General features: G+C 40.1%; 2 protein-coding genes across 15 annotated transcripts in view; one reads left to right on the top strand and one right to left on the bottom strand.

The window, feature by feature from the left end:
- The window catches only part of EPB41L2 (erythrocyte membrane protein band 4.1 like 2), a 196,034-nt gene extending 185,958 nt beyond the window's left edge, over positions 1–10,076 (top strand). For all 14 annotated transcript variants that reach the window (XM_032484921.1, XM_032484920.1, XM_032484918.1 and 11 more), the window contains one exon: positions 8,835–10,076. The gene's annotated coding sequence lies outside the window, so the exon portion shown is untranslated. The remainder of the gene's footprint in view (positions 1–8,834) is intronic.
- A 3,563-nt stretch (positions 10,077–13,639) lies between these two features.
- On the bottom strand, positions 13,640–19,799 carry SMLR1 (small leucine rich protein 1). The gene is given in 2 exon segments (XM_032484907.1): positions 13,640–15,890; positions 19,502–19,799. Coding segments are annotated over 2 exon segments (369 nt in total). The 5' UTR covers positions 19,785–19,799; the 3' UTR covers positions 13,640–15,804.
- Between the last annotated feature and the right edge of the window lie 418 nt (positions 19,800–20,217).

The raw sequence follows: 20,217 nt of genomic DNA, 5'->3' as shown, positions 1-20,217 counted from the left end.
CATGTGTTACCTGCCTGGCCTCTGGAGAGCGTGGACATGCTGAATGTGGTGGTTATGACTTTATTAAACCCTAGTGCAGGGTATTTAAGAGCGTGGAAATTAAAAGAACACTTACTACAAAACTGTTTACAGAGCATCTTCTTCTCCACCTACATCCTTTTTATGAGGAAATAGAAGGCTAGAGAGTAAAGTAACTTGCCATCGTCACTTCTGTGCCAGAATCATAAAATACCACACACATGTGGAGCTGCGTAGAGTTTTCATTTGCTTCAGGAACTTGTCTAATGTTAGACATCCCAGATACCATTGTTTAAATAGTAATTGTAAATTTTGATGTAAATTTGTGAGTGGGTTATGAGGGAGTATGCTCTGGGAACTGACTAGTACGTCTGTGTGTGTGTGTGTGTGTGTGTGTGTGTGTGTGTGTGTGTGTGTTTTTAAGATACTTTTGTGCTCATGAGAATTATATTCCAAGGACATGTTGGCCCTATGGTTATTTAACTCTCATGCATCAAAATAGTTTCGTTAGCATTAGAGCAAGTGGGAATCTAGTCCTGCTCTCCAGCATGGTAGCCAGTGCTCACATGTGGCTACTGAGCGTTTGAAATGTGGTTATTCCAAATTGAGATGTCCTGTAAGTATAAAATAACGTAGTGGATTTTGAAGAGGTAAGAAAAAATGTGGTAACTAATCAGTGAGGGAGTTGTGTCTGGAGATGAATTTTTGATTCCCACAGCCCTTCCTATTTGAGGAAAATACAAAATGATCACTAAGTGAGTTCTGTTCATGTATAGTTTCAAAGATGTTTTTCTAAAAGAGAAGGGTTTTGTTACTCTTTTTTAAAGCACAAGTTTTATTTTATGCTACAGAGAAATTTTTCTTAGCTCTACTTATGAACCTGAGATTGACAAAGGCTTAGCTAGGATAAAGTATCCTGAGTGTAACCTTACTGTATGTAGTCCATTTGTTATTTAAAAGAAGCTTTAAGATTTTGTAGAATGCTTTCATATCACGTTCTCAACAGGGTTTGAACTCAGCAGAGTGAACCAGAAGACCTTACTCTAGCTTTAGGGCCAAATACTAACTACTCTTAGAAATCTTTGTCAAAGCTTCAGAGATTTGGGAAAACCAGTTTTTTGTTGTTGTTGTTGTTTTTAAAAGCAAAAGTCCTCCTGAGATATCACAGAAGTAGTTATTCAACAAAAAAGGAGATCAGAAAAAAGAACCCGAAAGTTTTCCACTTAAATCAGCAGATGAATATAATGGCGAAGACAAGGCAGCCGTGGCTTTGTTCCTGGAGATACAGTGCAGTCCTGTTGGGGTTTCCCTCCCCCACAGCCCCTTCTGTTTAGCCCTGCCTTGCAGATTTGTCCCTGTGACTTCATTTGTGGATTCATTAATGTAATTGTGAACATACCATGTTCAAGGGACGAGGGTACTTCCTGTGAGAGAAGTAAACACAGAGAAGTATAGGAGAAGGTATACAGATAACATACAGGGTGAAAAATCTTGTTCTAAGGGAAGCCTGGATAAAGGGCTGTGACAGTTGACTGGAGAAACTGTTTCTGACTGGCCGATAGGGAAGACCTCCCTCAACAGGCGACAGGAAGACTCTTTGTGTGGAGTGCGGGGAGGATTTGCAGGTACGACGATGAGCAGAGAGGGAAGACCATGTAGAAAACCCTGGGCTGGACATCAGGAAGGGCAGATCCTACGCTGTGGCTGTGTGTGGAGTTCCCAGCAGAGCTAGAAAGATTTGTCAAAGGCAAATTGCAGAAATACACTCCATGTTAGTACCGTGGGTTAGGCTTTGCTCTGCAGGCATCTGCATAGGGTATCTGAGTGTGGGAAGAATATTTTGAGCACCATCCATCAGTAAGGTTAATTCATTAGTAGTGTGTAGGGTGTAGGCCTGATTGAAAAGATGCTGGAGTGGTTGAAGTACCCTGTAAGGAAACCTTATACTGGTTAGGGCAGTTATTAATGGAGAAACTGAACTGGACATCTCTGTTTTTCAGGTAGAATTGAGTTGAATTTGGAAGCAAAACCAGGAATGAAATATCATGTATGAAAATCTATAAAAATAATATCAGCTAACATTTATTGAGTGCCTACTCTGTGCTAAGTTTATTTGAGAACTTTGTCATTTATTACTTCAATTAGTTCTTGCAGTCACCTGTGATGTAGAGGAGGATACGGAGGCCTGGAGCAGTTAAGTCCCTCAGTCACACAGTCAGTGGGGGCCGGAGCCAGGACCAACTCTCAGTTAGACTGAATCCACGCTGCATGTTGCTTTTGCTGAAGGATTCATGATCCGTGTCTTTGAAATAACAAACTCCCACCAGAGTAGTTGACAAGCATTCTTTTTGGAAACACTGATTTTGTACAAAATGCCTTTGAGGTTGCCACTACGGTATCAAGCTAAGTGAACAAGTAAAACCTTATTTTATAAAATAAGCATCTTTAAAAATGAGATAAAATTGATATTCATTTGACAGAATATTCCGAAATTGCCTCATGCAGTAATTCTCTAGGTAGCGTGTCTTGAACGTGCAGAAAGGCTCTAACAGGAAGTTTACTGTTAGCTTTAAAGAAAGCCCGTTTAATTGGCCTGCTCAGATCCCTGACAGCACTCGCTGCCCTCAGAGGCAGGGGAGTGTAACTGGCCACAAAGCTGAGAGAGCCTGGACCATTCTGGGGTGGGACGGAGGAGCTGCACCTCCTAAAACCTCCTCTGGAGGGAAAGCAACTGCAGGCGTGGGAGACAAAGACACACTTTTTTCCCCCTTCCTTCCTTTCTTTTTTTAAGCAAATGGAAATTTGCGGAAAACATCTCAAAATTGACTCTCCTGAAATTGGAAATACTTAATTGACTTGTGAGTCTAGCAAACCTTGAGCTGAATTTTTGTCTTTGAAGTGAAATTGTGTTGGCATGTGTGTTAATGAGCTCAGTATGGTTGGCTCTCAGAGGAGACAGACGTGGGGGTCGGGGGCCGAGTTTGCCCTGAAAGACCTGAATCTGAGACTGGAGCCTCCAGGGGCCGACGTGAGAGCCTCGTGAGGAAAGAGCAGCCCCCAAACAGCAGACCAAGAGGTGCCAGACTACCGTGCTGGACTGCTTGTGGAAGAGGTGCTATGATCTGACTGCAAAGGAGAAAACACTAGATTTAATTCTTCCTTCTGTGTTTAGCAGTCACACAAACAGCTGTGAGAGCAGGAAGAGCAGTGGGTTAGAGAGCAGTTTCCCTATAAGCGGTTCTCAAGCTGAACGGTCTCAGGAACACTTTACACACTGAAAAAGTATTGACACACCCAAAGAGCTTTTTGTTTATGTGAGTTTTATCAGTTGAAATTTACCATATTATAAATCAAATAGTTTTAAAGCTATTTATTGAGTTAAAAATAATCACTCAGTGAAGGAAGCCTCTGTGAAAAAGGCATCATATAATGTATGATATTAACTCTGACATCCCGGGAAAGGCAAAATGATGCAGACAGTGAAAAGATCAGTGGTTGCCACTAATCTCACTAGAAGAGCCTCTAAATATTGGGAAGCTGTCAGGTGCATGGTGCCCAAAAGACATTTTCCAAAATTGTAATTTTCACATGAAAGCTTGCATTTTAGCATTGGCAAGAAGTTTTGTCAATTGTTTTTCTTGAAGTGATGGGCTCATCTCATTTTCAAGAAAATGCCTGCCAAACATCCAAATCAAACAACGTAGTTTGTCAGTAATTCTCCCAAGTCAAGAAGGTGTTTAATGAAAACAGCATCTTCAACTCACAATCCAGACATTTGTACAGATCCACTTTCCTTCTGGACACCCACTGTAATTAAATACACAGCAGAAATGTTTTATGTGTGCTTACCATTACATCACACAGAATATTAAAAAGATACTCCAGGATGGAGATGTAAGAAAATTAATATTTTTTTCTGTTTTATCAAAGACATCCTTAAGTGAAACTGGCTTGCTTGCTTGCTTTTTATTTTACTGTGAGTGCATGCAGTGACTTCAGGTACAAGTTAGTGTCACTGCCTTGATCTGTGCTGAGATGTCAGCAGGTTTACTCATTGTGGTTTCTGCACCGTTAGTGAAAGTGGCCACACCCTGACAAGGACACATAGTGTCTTAGTATGACTATGAAATAGTTTTGACTTCAGAAACCCATGAAAGAGTTGTGCTGACCCCCGAGGTCTGTGGACCACACTTTGAAAACTGGTGGGTCTGAATTATAGTGGTAATACAACATTGTAAGAATTGGCTATTTCCTGGTCTCACCAAATAGAAATTGATCATTCTTGAGTTTTTTGGTTCTAGGATTTTATATTCTTACAGTGGAAATTCTGTTTAAAAATTAAAATCAAATGTGCAAATTGAGAACCACAGGAGAATAAAATGAAAGTTGAGCATTAGAAATAACTGAAATGCATAAACTATCATATTTAAAGCTGGATTTCACACTTGAGTACATGAACCTTGTTTTTATTTAAGAAATAGTTGCATTGTGCCTTACATAAATAATTTACTCAGGTTTTTCAAAATCTGGGGCTATATTATTGCTCTCTGGTAATTGAATCTTCATTAATCTGAAAGATTATGCTTTCTTGCATTATTTTAATTATTTTGGATAAAAGCCACAGTTTTGCATTTTTATCGAGACTCCCCTCTGGATGGATGCTTTGCCACTCATCATTATAATGACTTTTGAAAAATGCACATTTACTAATTTAGTGAGTCAGTTGCTGGAGTGGAGCGTGCTCGAGATAAGACCCACCACATAAGCCCCTGTCTCTCGAGACTCTGAGGTTGTGCTTTTCAGAAGACGACGTAGAACTTCTGTGCTTGAACTTGACTGATTTCCCAGTGTGCATCAGGCACACCAAAACAGGCAGATTTAAGGATGCCCTGGACCCTCTGTGAAGATTTAAGGCAAAGGAGGCAACCAGAATGTATCCTTGAAAAATTTAGACATAGAATCAGACCTGTGTGAGTAGATGAAACAGCTACATTGACCTATTCTCAGGTTGGCCAAAAGAGGGGGACACAGGCTAAGGAATGTGAGGTTAAGTAGTTAGAAATGTTCACTGACATTGTATAGTCAGGGGTGGGAAACTGAAGCAGGGAAATAGTGGTTTGGGTTTTTGTTTTTGTTTACATGACCAAAATTCTAGTACATAAAGTATAACTCATATATGTAACAGCTGTAACCATATCCAAACTCAAGGTGAACGTTATGACATTGTCAAAAATGAAAGCAGGTTGAATTCATGCCAGTGATTAACGTCTGTCAGTTTGCATTGACAAAGAATCCAGACTTCTATGTGTATGAGGTAGAATTGAAACTTTAAAAAGAGCTCTTAAAACGTGTACAGGTCTTAGATGAAGAACCAGTGCCTAGTTTCAGTTTGAGTGGGTTAGGTGACAAATCATTTAGACCCAAAATGTAGTTTGTTTATTTAAGTTTTATTTTTTTTCTCACAGACAAATGCAAAAAGAACAGGAAAAGTGTAGACGTCTGATGCTTGCATACTACTGACATTGGCGGTTCCATCCCTTTCTCCTTCCCAGCTCCAAAGCTAGGTGCTTAGTTCTTGGGGTGCATTTCTACATGCGTTTAAGTGCAAGATGCAGTCAAAAAACAAAGATAGATGGATGTGTAAATAAAAACTTCCATATAATAAATTACTCCCTAGTCATCCAGAACAGTAAGGAGCTGGGATGTTCTGACACATTGAATATCTAATTAACTCAGTTACTTGATTTACAGTTTTTTAAAGAACAAGAAAAAATGCATTGATCATTAAAATTACAAAAAATGTAATTTTCTTTGATTCTAAAAGTTGTTTGGCCTCCTAAGAGCACATTAAGGCTGTCATTTGTCACACTTAGAAGAAAAAAATTTATTTATTTTACTTTCTAGTGGTTTTATTATGAATAAATGAAAGTAAATGATACTTGGGTTTACATGAGTAGCTATGTCTGTTTCTCTACATATATTTCAAGAAATGGTGAAGCTCTTTTTGAAACCAGGATCTTTTTGCTTCAGTTCCTGCATATCCGTAGATTCTTATTTGTCTATTGAGGATTGAACAAGTTTAATTTCAGCTTTCTTTTCCAAATTAAAATTTTAATTTTTGGTGAAAACAGATTCAATGAAACAAAATGTCCTGGGGTGTAAAGGAAATGGAGACTAGGATCCTAGACCTTGTTCTTTCTCTAGATTTCCAGGTGGTGGTAGTGTCAGGGGTTCATTTTCTGTAAAAAGCGAGACCAAGTGGCAGCTGTTTTCAGCAAACCACATACAGTCACTAAGCAAAGAAAGCAGAGCTACCAGCTCTCAAGAGAACAAGAATAGACAGCATGGCTGAAGGACGCGTAACCCCCTAGTACAATCTGATCGGTAGTTTTAGCCGACTGCCCCCACATTTCTTTTCATGATTACTCACCTAAAAAAAAGAAGACTTCTCCATTGATTTTTTTTCCCCCTGCCTACAATCAAGCAGAAGTACTATTGAGTAATGGAATAGCCTAGAGCAGACAGCAAAGTGGGAAACAATGAATTTGATTTGTCGATCTGTCCGGAATAATCAAGATGCCGTACTAGTATCTGTGATGAATCTAATTGGTGGAGAGTTTTTTCATTAGAACAAGACGTAATTTTATCGAACCAAAAGAGTGTACATTCTAATTGCTTTGGGACCAGTGCTTCTTGGAAAGGACATTAATTACTGCTCTCCAGTGTCCTCTCTAATAACCTACCATTTGCCAGAAATACCAAGTGAACTGAAATAAAGTGAAACGGTTTCTTTCTTAAAACTCTTTTCTCTTGCAAGGACAATGCACAATTTTTATTTTTTATCTGCCTCCCTGTCCACTTTTATTTTAATCCTCTCTCCTTCCTACCCACCTTCCTACCTACCTACCTACCTTTGATGGTGGGCTTCCTCAAGACTTTCCTTGGTCCTTACACTCACGTGAGACTAGTTCCATCTGTTGGTTTCACTTACCCTTTGATGCCAACTTGCAAATCTGCATCCCTAGTCCCAAGACCTCACCCGACCTCTGGGCCTACCATTCTCCTTCTGTTTTTGAGGTCCTGGCCTCCAAACCTGATAGTTCTCCCTGGTACTTCCTTCTCGGTCACCACCCTCTGATTCTTCTCCTTCAGTGGTGCCTCTCACGGCCGTCTCTTCCTCTGATTTCTGCTGCAGCCTATCAGATCTGGGTCCCTGCCACCCAGCAGTTGTACCTGCTGTTTGTCGTCTTCCTTACGCAGCCTGGACTACAGCAGTGGCCTCCTGACTGGTGCTCCTGTCCCCACTCCTTTTTGTCTGAATGCTCTTTCTGAATTCATTATTTTGTATCTATTAGATCAAGCTCATACTTCTCAGTCTGTTATTAAAGAGTAGACCTAACATTTTTTCTTACCTTCCATCACTCACCATACAGATATTTAGCCTCTGTAACTCCATTTCTCTGCTGTCCTAGCCTCTATCACCGTCCTGTTCATTCCTGTCCCAACCCTCACACTCGTGTGCTCATCTTAATTATCATTCACTGTCTCACTTCCTGTGTCTTCTCATTCTGTTCTCCTCACCTGAAGCACTCTCTATTCATTTGAATAAAGTCAAAATTGACTTTGTTTTTTCTCCTCCTTTGAACTAGCTTTAGAACCAACTACAATGAGGTACCACCTCACACCAGTCAAAATGACCATCATTAAAAAGTCTACAAATTATGAATGCTGGAGAGGGTGTGGAGAAAACGGAACCCTCTGACACTGTTGGTGGGAATGCATATTGGTGCAGCCACTATGGAGAACAGTATGGAGATTCCTTAAAATACTAAAAATAGACTTACCATATGATCCAGCAATCCCACTCCTGGGCACATATCCAGAGAAAGCTGTAATTCGAAAAGACATGTGCACTCCAGTGTTCATAGCAGCACTGTTTACAATAGCCAGGACATGGAAACAACCTAAATGTCCATTGACAGATGACTGGATAAAGAAGATGTGGTGTGTACACACACACACACTCACACTCTGAAATACTACTCAACCATAAAAAAGAGTGAATTAATGCCATTTGCAGCAACATGTATGGACCGAGAGATTATCATATTAAGTGAGATAAGTCAGAGAAAGACAGATACTATATCACTTATATATGGAATCTAAAACAAATGACACAAACGAACTTATTTACAAAACAGAAAGGGACTCACAGACATAGCAAACAACTAGGGTTACCAAAGGGGAAAGGATAGGGGAGGGATAAATTAGGAATTTGGGATTAACAGATGCATATTACTAAATAAAAATAGATAAACAACAAAGAACTACTGTATAGCACAGGAAACTGTATTCAATTTCTTGTAATAACATAATGGAAAAGAGTCTGGAAAAAATATATATATAAAACTGAATTGCTTTGCTGTACATTTAAAACTAACATTGTAAATCAACTTCACTTCAATAAAAAACAAAATTAAAAGAAACCCTACATCAGTTTCTCTTTTTTAGGTTTTTACTATGTGAATTACTTCTGTTTTATAATTAACTCCTGTTTGTTACATCCTTATTTGCCAGTTGTTTCTAGTGTACTAGTGAATCCTCCAGATATCTTAAGGCCCTCAAGGTTAGAACAGGCACTGGTGCTTGTCTTCTGGTAAATGTATTGTTTACTGTAGAACTAGACAGATAGTAACTGTTAATTACTTGATTTGGAATTTGATGGATGTAACTTACATTTTTTTCCCCAGGCCTCTGTCTTTGAAATATTTAAAACTTGTCTCTCTCCTCTCTCTCTCTCTTTTTTTCCCTCCTAGAAATTCATTTTCTAGACAACATTCAACTTGTGAACCTGAAGAATTTTGACCATTCCAAGTCTTAATGCCACACCACTGCTCCAGCCAATTTATACTATGACCGGTAACAATGGCCAGAAGCCCGAAGAATTAAAATGCCAACACCAAACCTTACCTTAACAGCTCTGGTCTCTACTGTTCCCTCGCATTTTAATAATATTATTTTGTTTTATAACCACTTCTAAATATTCTTGGTTATTTTTCTTTCTTTCTTTTTTTTTAATTAGAGAGTTTTGTTTCTGTTTTCTGTTTACTTTGTGTACAACTACCTGCTTTTTCTGACTCATTTTGATCAAATGATAGTGAACAAAGCCAGCCCGAGCTGGTACGGTGCTGTTCACTTGAACAGGTGCTGTTGTGCAGAAAGGAAACTCTGTGACTAATTTAGGTAGTGGCTTTCCTTCTTCCAGATTTCTTCCCGTTGAGTTCTTACAAGTAAATATTTACAGAGTTTTCAGATTGCAGTAAATATACTGTATGAGAAAATATTAATGCAGATTAAAAGCATTTCTGACATCATGGAAATTTTCTAATGTTTGAGAATTTGGGGATATTTTGTATATTGAACCCTTTTGACTTTCCAGTCCTGTGACTTTTCACTTTTAGTAGAAAGTCCGGGAGTCTGCAGCCTGGAGAATCAGGAGGAGGTTCACTGACCACTCACTGTGTTTAGAGACCCTCTCGCACCATATGCCAATGTTTCTCAGACACAGGCTCTTCGGCAGCATTCCAGAAACAGGGAGGAAGAGAAAACGATGTCTTCCCCTCGACTAAAGTATGCAGGCAGCTTAAAACCTTAGTGCTTTCTTTAACATGTCCAAATTTCAATGCTTTCCATTATTTGAACACTTGTGTAGACCACTTGCTTTGTATTAAACTTCCCTGTCTACATGTAACACTGACCTTTTGCTAGTGAGCAGGTAGATCTCTTTCAGACAGCGTGATGACTCACACAGGTGTGAGGACACCGGGGAGAGGAGTAGGGCTGTGGTGGTTTTTGATGGTTGTAAGAAAGCTGTACCATCTAAAGCTGATGCCAGAGACCATTTAGGGACTTATTAACTGTATTGAACAGTCTTACCTTTGCTTTGCCCCCTGTATAGTTCTGATGCCAGATTAGATTTCTAGCAGCTTCAAGTTGTATTAAATGATATTTTGCTTTCTGTAATACTGTTATAAAATAAAGTTTGTTTATTCTCTAAACTTGTCACTTCTCTTTTTTACAAAGGTTGAAAAATCTTGAGTCATATCTTCAGTCAGAAGTTGTAATATTTTGTAGAATGTAGCATTTTAAAACTCTGTTACTTGGGTCTCATAATTTGATGTTGCTGCCAGCATCACCTATTTCAAATGACCAAAGCAATGTTGAACGTTTGCTATAACGTTTGTAAATCTGATTAGAATGCCAGATTCCTTCTCCCAGGTGATAATCCATCCCAGCTTTTACAAATTCTCCAAGAGATATTTTCGCTTGTTTTCTCTGTGTATTTTTTGATTGAGGAAATGTTTTAGCTGGACCATCTGAAACCTCTGTTTCACGTTTTGCTAAACAGTCCACTGGGCCTTAATGTATTGGGCAGAACGGGCTCTGCTGAGCGCGGCGTCTGGGTCTCCCCGGGGTGGTTCCATGTGCAGCTTTCGCCAAGACACATCAGATGAAAGGCTGAATTGCCTTTCAAATATTATATAGCAAATACCAATAGGGTACAGTCCATTTCAAATATTATGTAGAAAGTCTTTCCCTAGTTATTTAAAGTGAGTATGCAATATAATTTGCATAACTGTCTTTTTGGGGATCTGTTCCCACTGAATTATCTCTCACCTTGTGAAAGGTCTTTCTCACTTTTCTAGAATTATTATAAAAACAACTCCTCCTCTCCAGGGGAGCCTTTCTCAGCAAGCTGAGCCTTAGGCATATTATGGAACCAAATGTGACTAAATATATTTTTCATCAGAAAGTGTATATGTTGGACATTCATATTTAAGGCAGAGGTTGATCTTGCCAGGGTTTTTGGACAACCATCTCCTTGCATATTTCTAATGATAATTGCAGTGATGGGAAGTGAGCATGTCTATGGCAGCTCCAGTGGAGGAAGAAATGCAGTGTTCCGTCAGGGCTCAGTTTTATCAGCTGAGATGGCAAAGACAGAGTTTGGGATTCCAGAGATGTCCAGAGTATCTCTGATACCTAGGGAACATCTGGGAACAATGTTGATCATGCCAGCTGTGACTGTGGCAGCAAGACTGTCTATTTTAGTATTTCGTATTCCTTGCAAAATAATTCTCAAGATGTTATCATTTCACTCTGAACTGAGCTTTCAAAGCCCCAGATGGCAGGAAGTTGGTCAACAAGTTTCACTGAGGTGAGACGTCCAGGTGCTAATTGTTTATCTCAAGTCAAAAGCAGTGTAATTTGGGAGTGATAAGCAGTAATTCCCTTTAGTTACATAGGGGTTTTGTAACTATTTCGTATAAGCCTTCCAGCAATCCCATCTGGAACACAGGAAACAGGGATGCATTTTCCACAGGCCGGAGCAGGAAGAAAAATGAGATTGTTTAAAAAAAAATGCATAGATTAGGTGAATTTCTGGCATTTCGTTATTGTGAGTGGCTTCTGTTTTCCTTCATGATGCACCGTAGTGTTACTCATTGCATAGCCAGCAGTTCACTGAGTGATTCTCACCAGGACTCCGGCAGTGAGGCAAACTGTAACTGTAACTACTGCCCAGCATGGGCTTCATTAAGTTTCTCCCTTAGTTATCGATAAAATTATGTGATGTCTGAGAACATCGTGTAATTGTTTGAGAATTAAAAGTAATCTGAGGGTAGGGAGAAGGAGTCGTGGTTTAGGTGAAGCAAGATTGGCCGTGAGTTGATAATTGCTGAAGCCAGGTGGTGGTAAATGGGGGTCCATTATATCCTTCTGTTAAAATATTCCATAATAAAAGGCTAAAAAATGTCATAAAGTCCCCTAATTAAAAAAAAAGTCCTGTCTTATGTATTGTCAGAAAGTCCATCGCTTCTCAGAGTGTGGGGCTCTGGTCCGTTTCCAGCACAGCCTTTCGCACTTCCTTTAGAAAATAGGACATTGCAGGTGTCACTGCTGAGATAGTGACAATGGGGAACACACGCTTGACTCCTTTTACAGAAATCTACATGGACGTGCACGCATCCTTGTGTGCACCTGTTCGCATATTTGCTGGGATTAGGCCACAGTGGAGAGCTGGCCCCAGAAGGGAACTTGGTTGGCTGGCAAATCTGAGGTGTCAGGCTCCTGCCGCTGGATCAAAACCACTGACCCTATATATAGTCATAGTGCCAGACTAAGTTGATAGTATAGAATATTTTACTTCAAAAAAAATAAAAACTGGCTTCAGAATCCTACAGCTGGGTGTTTAAATCCCCTACTCTGAGTAACTGAACCATGACTTTAACGAAGGTGCTTAAACATCTATAAAGTGAGGGTGATAATAGCGTCCCAATAAAGGGATATTCTCATAGATGAACTAGAAATGTCTAAAGTGCCTCGTGGCGCTCCTGGCACAATAATGCCCTCCAGAAAAGTGATCACTGTGAGTACTAACAGCCCTGTGCAGGCGCTAGTCCACCAAAGGCAGATTATGGGAGATAATGCCAGTCTGAGCTGTGTTCTCGTGAGGGCTCTGCATAATAGAACCCCGTACCAGTATGAGGTCACTCCGGAGGCCTGTAGGGGAGGCTTTGGCTTTGAAGTTGTGTGGACCTGACTTTCCTGTAAACCCTGCGTGTGTCAGGAACCCCTCAGGGTCTCCTCATCCTCTGCTGTATGGCAACTAAGGGGCTGGTGGAGAGGCGGCACAGTCCTTTCCTAAGACTTCCGAACCACAGATTCCTTAATAGACTTCAGGGGCAGGCTTTCCCCCAGTATATGCAAAATCATGGGTATAAGCATTTTTCCAGAGATAAATAGTTTCCTGGCTTTCATTAAATTCGCAAAAAGCTTCTTTATTACCTGAGTAAAGTTAGGAACCTCTGCTCTTAGTAATCTGGGTCTTGGAATATGGATTAGAATTTTTTTTAAATGGAAAGAATATTTTAAAATTTTCAATCTGGTAGTAATTATAAATACATTTTCTTGAACACATATTTCCTGTTTGTGTTCTTTTGGTCACTCATTTGCCAGGGAGAATGCCTTTGAATAAATTCTGATAAACTCAGAGGCTTCTTCTGATGAGCACACTAACTATAAAGTCAGAAAGCAAGACTCTCAAGAACATGTGTTTGGAAAGTTCTTTTTATAAAAACAAGTCAGAAAATGGATTTCCACAATGTGTTTAACAGTTATGAACTCTGATTTCTAAGAGTTCTTTGGTTCTTTTTTTGTGAAGGAACTTAAGAGTTCAAGGAATAGTTGGTGTGCCAAAGTGTTTACCTGTTCTTGATTTTCCAGTTGCTACTAAATTATATCTAGAAAATACTGGCGGCCATTACCTGGTCAGATTACTTATAAGTAGGTTGTTTTTTGTTTTGTTTTGTTTTGTTTTAAGAATTGCAAACAGTACTTCAGAGAACATGGTGTGAGCCCTCCCTTGCCCCATTTTCTATTTTAGCAACGTGTATAGGCTTAGATGTGAAGGAGCGGTCATGGATTTGCAGTGTCCCAAAGCCAAATTTCAGAATTACCAACACAGCTAACAAGAGGGATAGAAGGATAATAATTAACAGCTTTAGGTTAGTTCTGTAAAAAATAAATTTTTTTTCTATTGAAAAAATAGCAACATAACAGATCTTGGCACTCATTATTTTATTGAAGGTCTCAAGTCGGGGTAACAGAATTGCGAGTTCTTTCAGATACTAGGACATTAGAAATAAGGTTAGGAAATGTTGAGGTGAGGCCACTTGGGGTAGTGGGAACGTTTCTGGCCCCTGATGAAAGGCTTTGGAGCATAGGAGGGAACAGTTTGGGGTAATGTAAGGAGACCGCCCGCCTGGTCTAGGTGGCAGCAGCGATGAAGAGGAGCCAGGCCATCCAAACAAATGAGGTCTTACACGGGAGTCAGCGTGTGGCGAGCGAAGATGTGACCGGACAGCTGATTGGCTGTGCTCAGTGAGGGACTCGTCCAATCCAGTAGCAGTGCCTTCTAGCCAAAGGTAGTAAAACCTTCGGACTTCGTCTCTCTGTGGGAAAACTCACGTTTTTGTTCCTCTCTACATATAAAAAACACTCATGACTCTACTCATGATTTCATTGGAAATTCCTTACTCTTCTTATTCAGCAGCAACAAAGGAATCGAGTCTTGCTTTAAACTACTTGGTTTTGCTCATTGCTGAAAACGTGTGCCTAGAGATCTTTTGTTACCATAGTAGCTGAGATGCATTTTTCCTGGTAAGACAGAGGTGGTGGGATGGCATCCACCAGAGCCAACAGTCAGGCTTCCGGAGTGCCTGGTTCCAGAAGAAGGTGGAGCAAACCCTGGTGGCCGAGCCACAGATCTGGCTGGCAGCTGGGAAAACGATGCATCCTTTCACGCCTTCTGTCAAATAAAGCATTTTTACATAAGCTGATTTCCACCAGAGGCTAAAAAGAGATCCCTCCCAGAAATTGAAAGAATCTTGTTATTCCTTCCATATGGCATGCACACTCTTATTCTAAATTACCTCAGTCTGGAAGCCCCAGCAGACATTTTCTTTGTAATCAAATGCAATACAACACAGAAATGGTGTCTTCAGTCGAACAGTGAGTTTTATATTATGCAAGAAGTACAGGTGGAGACCAATAACTCACTGGATGCATATGAAGACCTTTAGAGTGGGGGAGGAGGAGAGAAGCAGAAAAAATCTGGCACCAGTGATGCAGTCTTGTCCACCTGACATTTTCTATGATTGTATGTCACTACAAAATTGTGCATTTCATATAGGCGAACAAATTTATTATGTTTTATAAAATCAGTCTAATAACCTGTTAGATTCATATGCAAACACTAGAATATAACCAGATACAGTTAGGACTTCTTAAGTATCTTTTGTTGACGTTGACTAGAAAACTGTGACTAGCACAGCAGTAACCACAATCTATTTTAACTACTACTTTAAATTAAATGTTCCGTTTCGGTTATCTATGTTGGATCTTTGGGGCTCCTACTGAAAGAATAATTCTGCTAGTGAAATGTTGACTTCTTTCCAAATTTAGAAATAGCTCCCTGATGTTTTGGTTTTAGAGGCCAAGCCTTGAGCCATTCTCCATATGAGTTCCGTGAACATTCTGTTCTTGCCTTTTCCCACCAAATTGCTAGTATTTCCAAGTCATGTCATGCTGAAAGCTACGTTCATGGTGATCCATACCTAGTATCGAGAGATTCCACTTGTTTGGTGGGTTGTCACAATGATGATGCGATTTGTGAAGGCAACTGGGGAAAGAAGAGAAGCCAACTCAGGGCTGGAAATGATGCCTAAAAAGGTGTCATTTAAGAGATGCTGAATTGCAAGAGTTGGAAGTGGGAACTCAAAGCAGGAATCCACCAGGCACTCTTCTTCTGCTATCCATTTGATCTCTACCAGAGTGTCTTCACCTCCAAAGTCAGAATAATGCGGGCTTCCACAGAATTATGTAATGATGCTTAAGAATTTTATTTTGAAAATAAATGCCTTTCAGGATAGACATAGTCCTAGAAAACTTAAAGAGTTAGAATGGGTCCAGTCCATGGAGCACCTCCAGCAAAATCTTATACTCTTGGTACTCTCTGAAGAACTGTTATTTAAGCCAAGTCTCATAGCTGCCCTCTTGGGTAACAGCTACCACTTTTCAGTATGGTTCAGAAGAAGCATCCTAGTATTCCTCCTACTTTGCTGTGGTTCTAGTTTATTCGCCTACTTTATTTGCTAAGCCATTGACCATTGCTCTCTGACCAGTAGAAATTCACTGTGCTTTAGCCATTGATCAGTCCTCTAGCAGTCACATTCGTTTCTTTCTCTGGTACAGGGAAGAGCCAGCCTTGTGATTATGTCGGCCATCGGGGGTCTGTGACAGTTCTTCATTAACTGAAAGAAAAGTATCAGTTAATGCTTTGGAGGCATCTGAATGCCCCTGGTCATTTACAACTCCTTTGAAGGGTTACTGGCCAGCATCTCTACCCTGGTGGCCCCAGGAAGTTACAGAAATCGTGGTCATCAGCAGGTCCTATTGCAAGATCTCTCCTTACCTCCTAAACCACTCCGAAAAGAAATATAAATACTTATTTCTAAAGAATGGTCCTGGTTAGAGTGGACAAATTACCACTGTAGTAAAAATTGTTACATGCTAAGTATATTTTATATTCATAGATTAAATGTTGACTAAAACTATTGAGACCCCCCCTACACGCACATTCAATAAGCATTTATTAAACATGTCTATAATGCAAGGCCTGGGGATATGGAAATGAGTAAGATATTCATTTCCAGCTTCTCCCTGTCAAAAATGTATTGGGCATTTGTAGTCTTCAGACAAGTCAAATTAGTCTTCCCTTTACCTTTTGGCATCTTTTACTGAAAACTCACAGCTTTAACTTTTCACCACCTACACACTCCTTAACCCCTTAAAACATAAATATAGTTAAAGCTGCTTTACTGAAATACTAAAACTAAATTTGGTGGCGTTTTCCAACCCCCGGATTCTTTGCTCTGTAGCATTTGACACAAGCCCCCTTTCGATGACCCCCACCCTCGATCGTTCTTCTCCCTCTAGCTTTTATCACGTATCATCTTCCTATGTATTCTTATTTGCTCCTGTAGCTTCACCTGTTAAGTCTCTGGCAGTGACAAATTTGATCTTTGGCTCCAAGATCCTGACAAGTATCCTATGAGATCTTCCTAGTACATTAAAAAAAATATATATATCTCCTCCTGACTGCCACCAGCATACATAACAAACCATTTTTACTCTTAGAAGTTTATTTTCAGAATTATAATTAATCAAATTATCCAAGACAACTAGGAGCTTATAGTCTCATTGGAGATAATGCATGTTCATAGAATTGAACCTGAAAAAAATTTTTTTTTGGCTTCCACGTCAAATCCAAGCAATTTATTCCTTGCTGGGCACTTTATATGCCACGAACCCGTGCACTATCCCTGACCTGGAGCCAGACAGCAGGGTTCAAATCCCATCTCTACCATTTTCTAGGTAAGTGACCTTGGGCAACTTACTTAATTATTAATTTTAAGTAAATTTCATATAATTTTATTTTTAAATAAAGATAAATGTTATCTTTAATTTTAACAATAGCTATTGGATATATTTTAATAATAGTTAATATCATAGTGACACAAATACTGCCTTCTTAGACTTTATAAGTCAGCAGGGATCATGATGACTAATAGTTGTTCAGAGCAGACAGTGTTAAGAACCTTATAGGTATCACTTCGCTTAATCCCCACACCGACCCTGTAGCTATGTCCTGCTGTTACTTCTACTTTACGGATGAAGAAGTTGAAGCTTCAAGAAGTGACGTAGAGTGGCCATTGTTACAGAGCTGGAATTCAGTGCTCTGTTCGGTCTGACTGTGGTCTGAGAGCTTAACAATTTCACTCTGCTAACCCTTAACTGACTCTGATTTTTCTGGACACGTCATCTGTTTCCTTTTTGATTGCTGACTACCAAAATATATATATATATAAAGTTCAGTGAGAGAGGCCTAGCCTCACTGTCCACTTTCAATACTTTAGTTACCTGTTTTAGAATGTCAATTGCTGAAGGTCAGAACCTAGTCATTTGCCTGACCTTATTTTACATCTAATTCCACGCAAAAACTTTCAAGCATTCCACAGACACAATTTCTTTCTCATAGGGACTATTTTTGGCAATGCTGGTTACTTGAGCAAGCAATTGGTTTTTGATGAGAGTGATGGAATTTTGGGGGCAGGAGTGGCACTGAAAGTATCCAGTTGAGGAATCTCAGGACTTGGAGAGGTAAGATAATCAAAACACCCCGAGGACAGGTGAAATGTCCAGGACTGCGGTCGATGAGGGGTTTGGCAAAGGGAAGGTCAAGACTCAAACCTCCACCTCAAGAGCTACTCCTCAAGGCGACTGACACAGATTGAAGAGCTCAGGATGTTTGAGAATTTTCTTTCTTCGTTGGCAAGAAAATTGATGTTCTCTACATACTAATTAAATTTACATGCACCATTAACTCCTAAGGCCGGAAGTGTGGGGATTAATGTTGAATGATTACAGTACCTCCACATGCTTTCCATCACATTCTAAAACGCCTCTCTCATCTGATGGACTGGGATGTATGAGGCAGGCGAGCTGATTTTCTGTTTCAGAATGTGGGACGCTGGGGTTCTGGGAACACATTAGTTAATCTGTCAATGTCCCTTTTTTCACAGGGACAAAATAGGAATTATTACACTTGCCATAACCCTGGTTGGAAGATTAATGACATGACATTTGAGCATCTGTTTACAGTTTTTAAGTGGGAGCTGCTAAATAGAGATTCAAACTGGTGATATTTTTATTTGGGGCCAAGTGACCTCATTGGCCCTTCAAACTGGAGAGAAGATATTACTACTTGCCCTTAGGAAAGCAGTGACAGAAAGAACTATAATTTAAAAAGCTACATGTTCTTAGAGGTTTTTCTTAAAGAAGAAATGAACATTTGGAATTAAAGGGAGCAGACCCATGTAAAAATTAAAACATGCCTAGCTTACGGTTGTCTGCTAACCCTGGAAAGTATAATCAGGAATGACTCCAAAAAAAGGATGCACACATCCCATTTGGGACAGGAGGGAAATACAAGCGAAGGATGGTGTGAGGAGAGGTTTTCAATTTTGGTTTTTTTTCAGTAGTTTAATACAACACCATTCAACTTAAGAAACACTACTGGGTTTTGTCAATATTGCTAAAATAGCTACTAACCTCTTGTATTAATCTAACATCTTCTGGGTACGTGGTTAACACATAGTCTTTCAAGTCACAGTGCAGTTTCATTAATTTCAATTACAGCAAAATAAACAGTATCAATCCAGGGCCCAGCTGCCCGTGTCCCAATCCCTTTAAGCTTCCTGAGGTTTTCTGTTTTTCTGTGGGGTTCTTTGTTTGTTTGTTTGTTTGTTTTGGGTTTTTTGTTTGTTTTGGTTTGGGTTTTTTGTGGCTTAAGACTACAGTTTCATGGAAAGTTCACATCAAATATCTTTTAGGGCTTGACATTTGCCAAACACTGTGATAGTTCAGTGTTTGGCACATTTCCTTAATCGAAGTTCAGTGGAGGAGAAGGAAGTGTGTGCACACACACTCACCAGCACATACACACACCCACATCTGTCAGGTAGAGACGGCAGACCGGGAAGCACGTTGTAACGTTTGTGAGTCTATTGCCCTGAGAGACAGAGATAAGCAATCATGCGTCCAAACTGCTGATTCAGTTTATCTGTGAGGGGCTGCAGTTAAGGGGTCCCCACAGCAGGGCTTCGGAGCCTAGCGCACGATCAAACTTTGCCTCGTTCACTAAGAAAGATGTCTTGAGAGGGTGCTTATTGAGAAGCACCTACTCATTGAGAAGATGAGTGGCTTCAGGCCTCCCAGCAAAACTGACGGTCCACGGACTTGCTCCAAGTGTGTGCCGTGGGAACGGACTTCCAACCCCTGCCCGGCGTGGCTTCTCACTCACCCTCCATCAGTTTGATCCTGAAATAGGCGATGAGAAGGAGCAGCAGCAAAGCCACAGGCAGGAAGACCCCGGAGAACAGGAACCAGCCTGGGAGCTCTCTCACGAACTCCGACAGCACAGGCCTCATTGCCAGTCCCACAGCCCCCCGGGCCGGAGGGGTCCACGCCCCGGGCTAGGGCAGCTTTGCTGGAGTCTGCACTTGTTTCCTTCTGTGGTTCTGGCCTTTGCTCAGCACATCTCGGTGGAACTTTTGGTGGACTTTGCACTGTTTAAACAGCCCCATGAATTCTGAGAGGACTGCTGGCAGGTTACTCTGTAACTCAGCTGCAAGGCAGAGAGGAATTGAGTGGTGATTCTCCCAGACCATTCCAGAGACGGGTGTTTATCTGGCAAGGTTGGGGATGACACCAAGAGGCCTAGATTTCTTTGTCTTTGGTTTCTCTGATAGGAAAAGTACCTGACTTCAAGCCAACCTCATTGTTATATATATTCCACCAATATAGTCTCAGATGACTATATATATTTTTTATATATATATATATATATATATATATATATATATATATATATATATATATATAATTTTCCTACGTTTTCTAAATGTCAGAGGAAAAATTAGTAGCCATATTAATGTACCTGTGTCTAGAAAAAGTGAATTTTCCTTCCTACATAGTTGATACAAATAACATCAATGAAGGAGAAACAATATGCTTTCT

Source organism: Camelus ferus, chromosome 8 (assembly GCF_009834535.1).
Source record: "Camelus ferus isolate YT-003-E chromosome 8, BCGSAC_Cfer_1.0, whole genome shotgun sequence".
Lineage (NCBI taxonomy): Eukaryota > Metazoa > Chordata > Mammalia > Artiodactyla > Camelidae > Camelus > Camelus ferus.
This window is presented reverse-complemented; position numbering and strand designations above follow the sequence as displayed.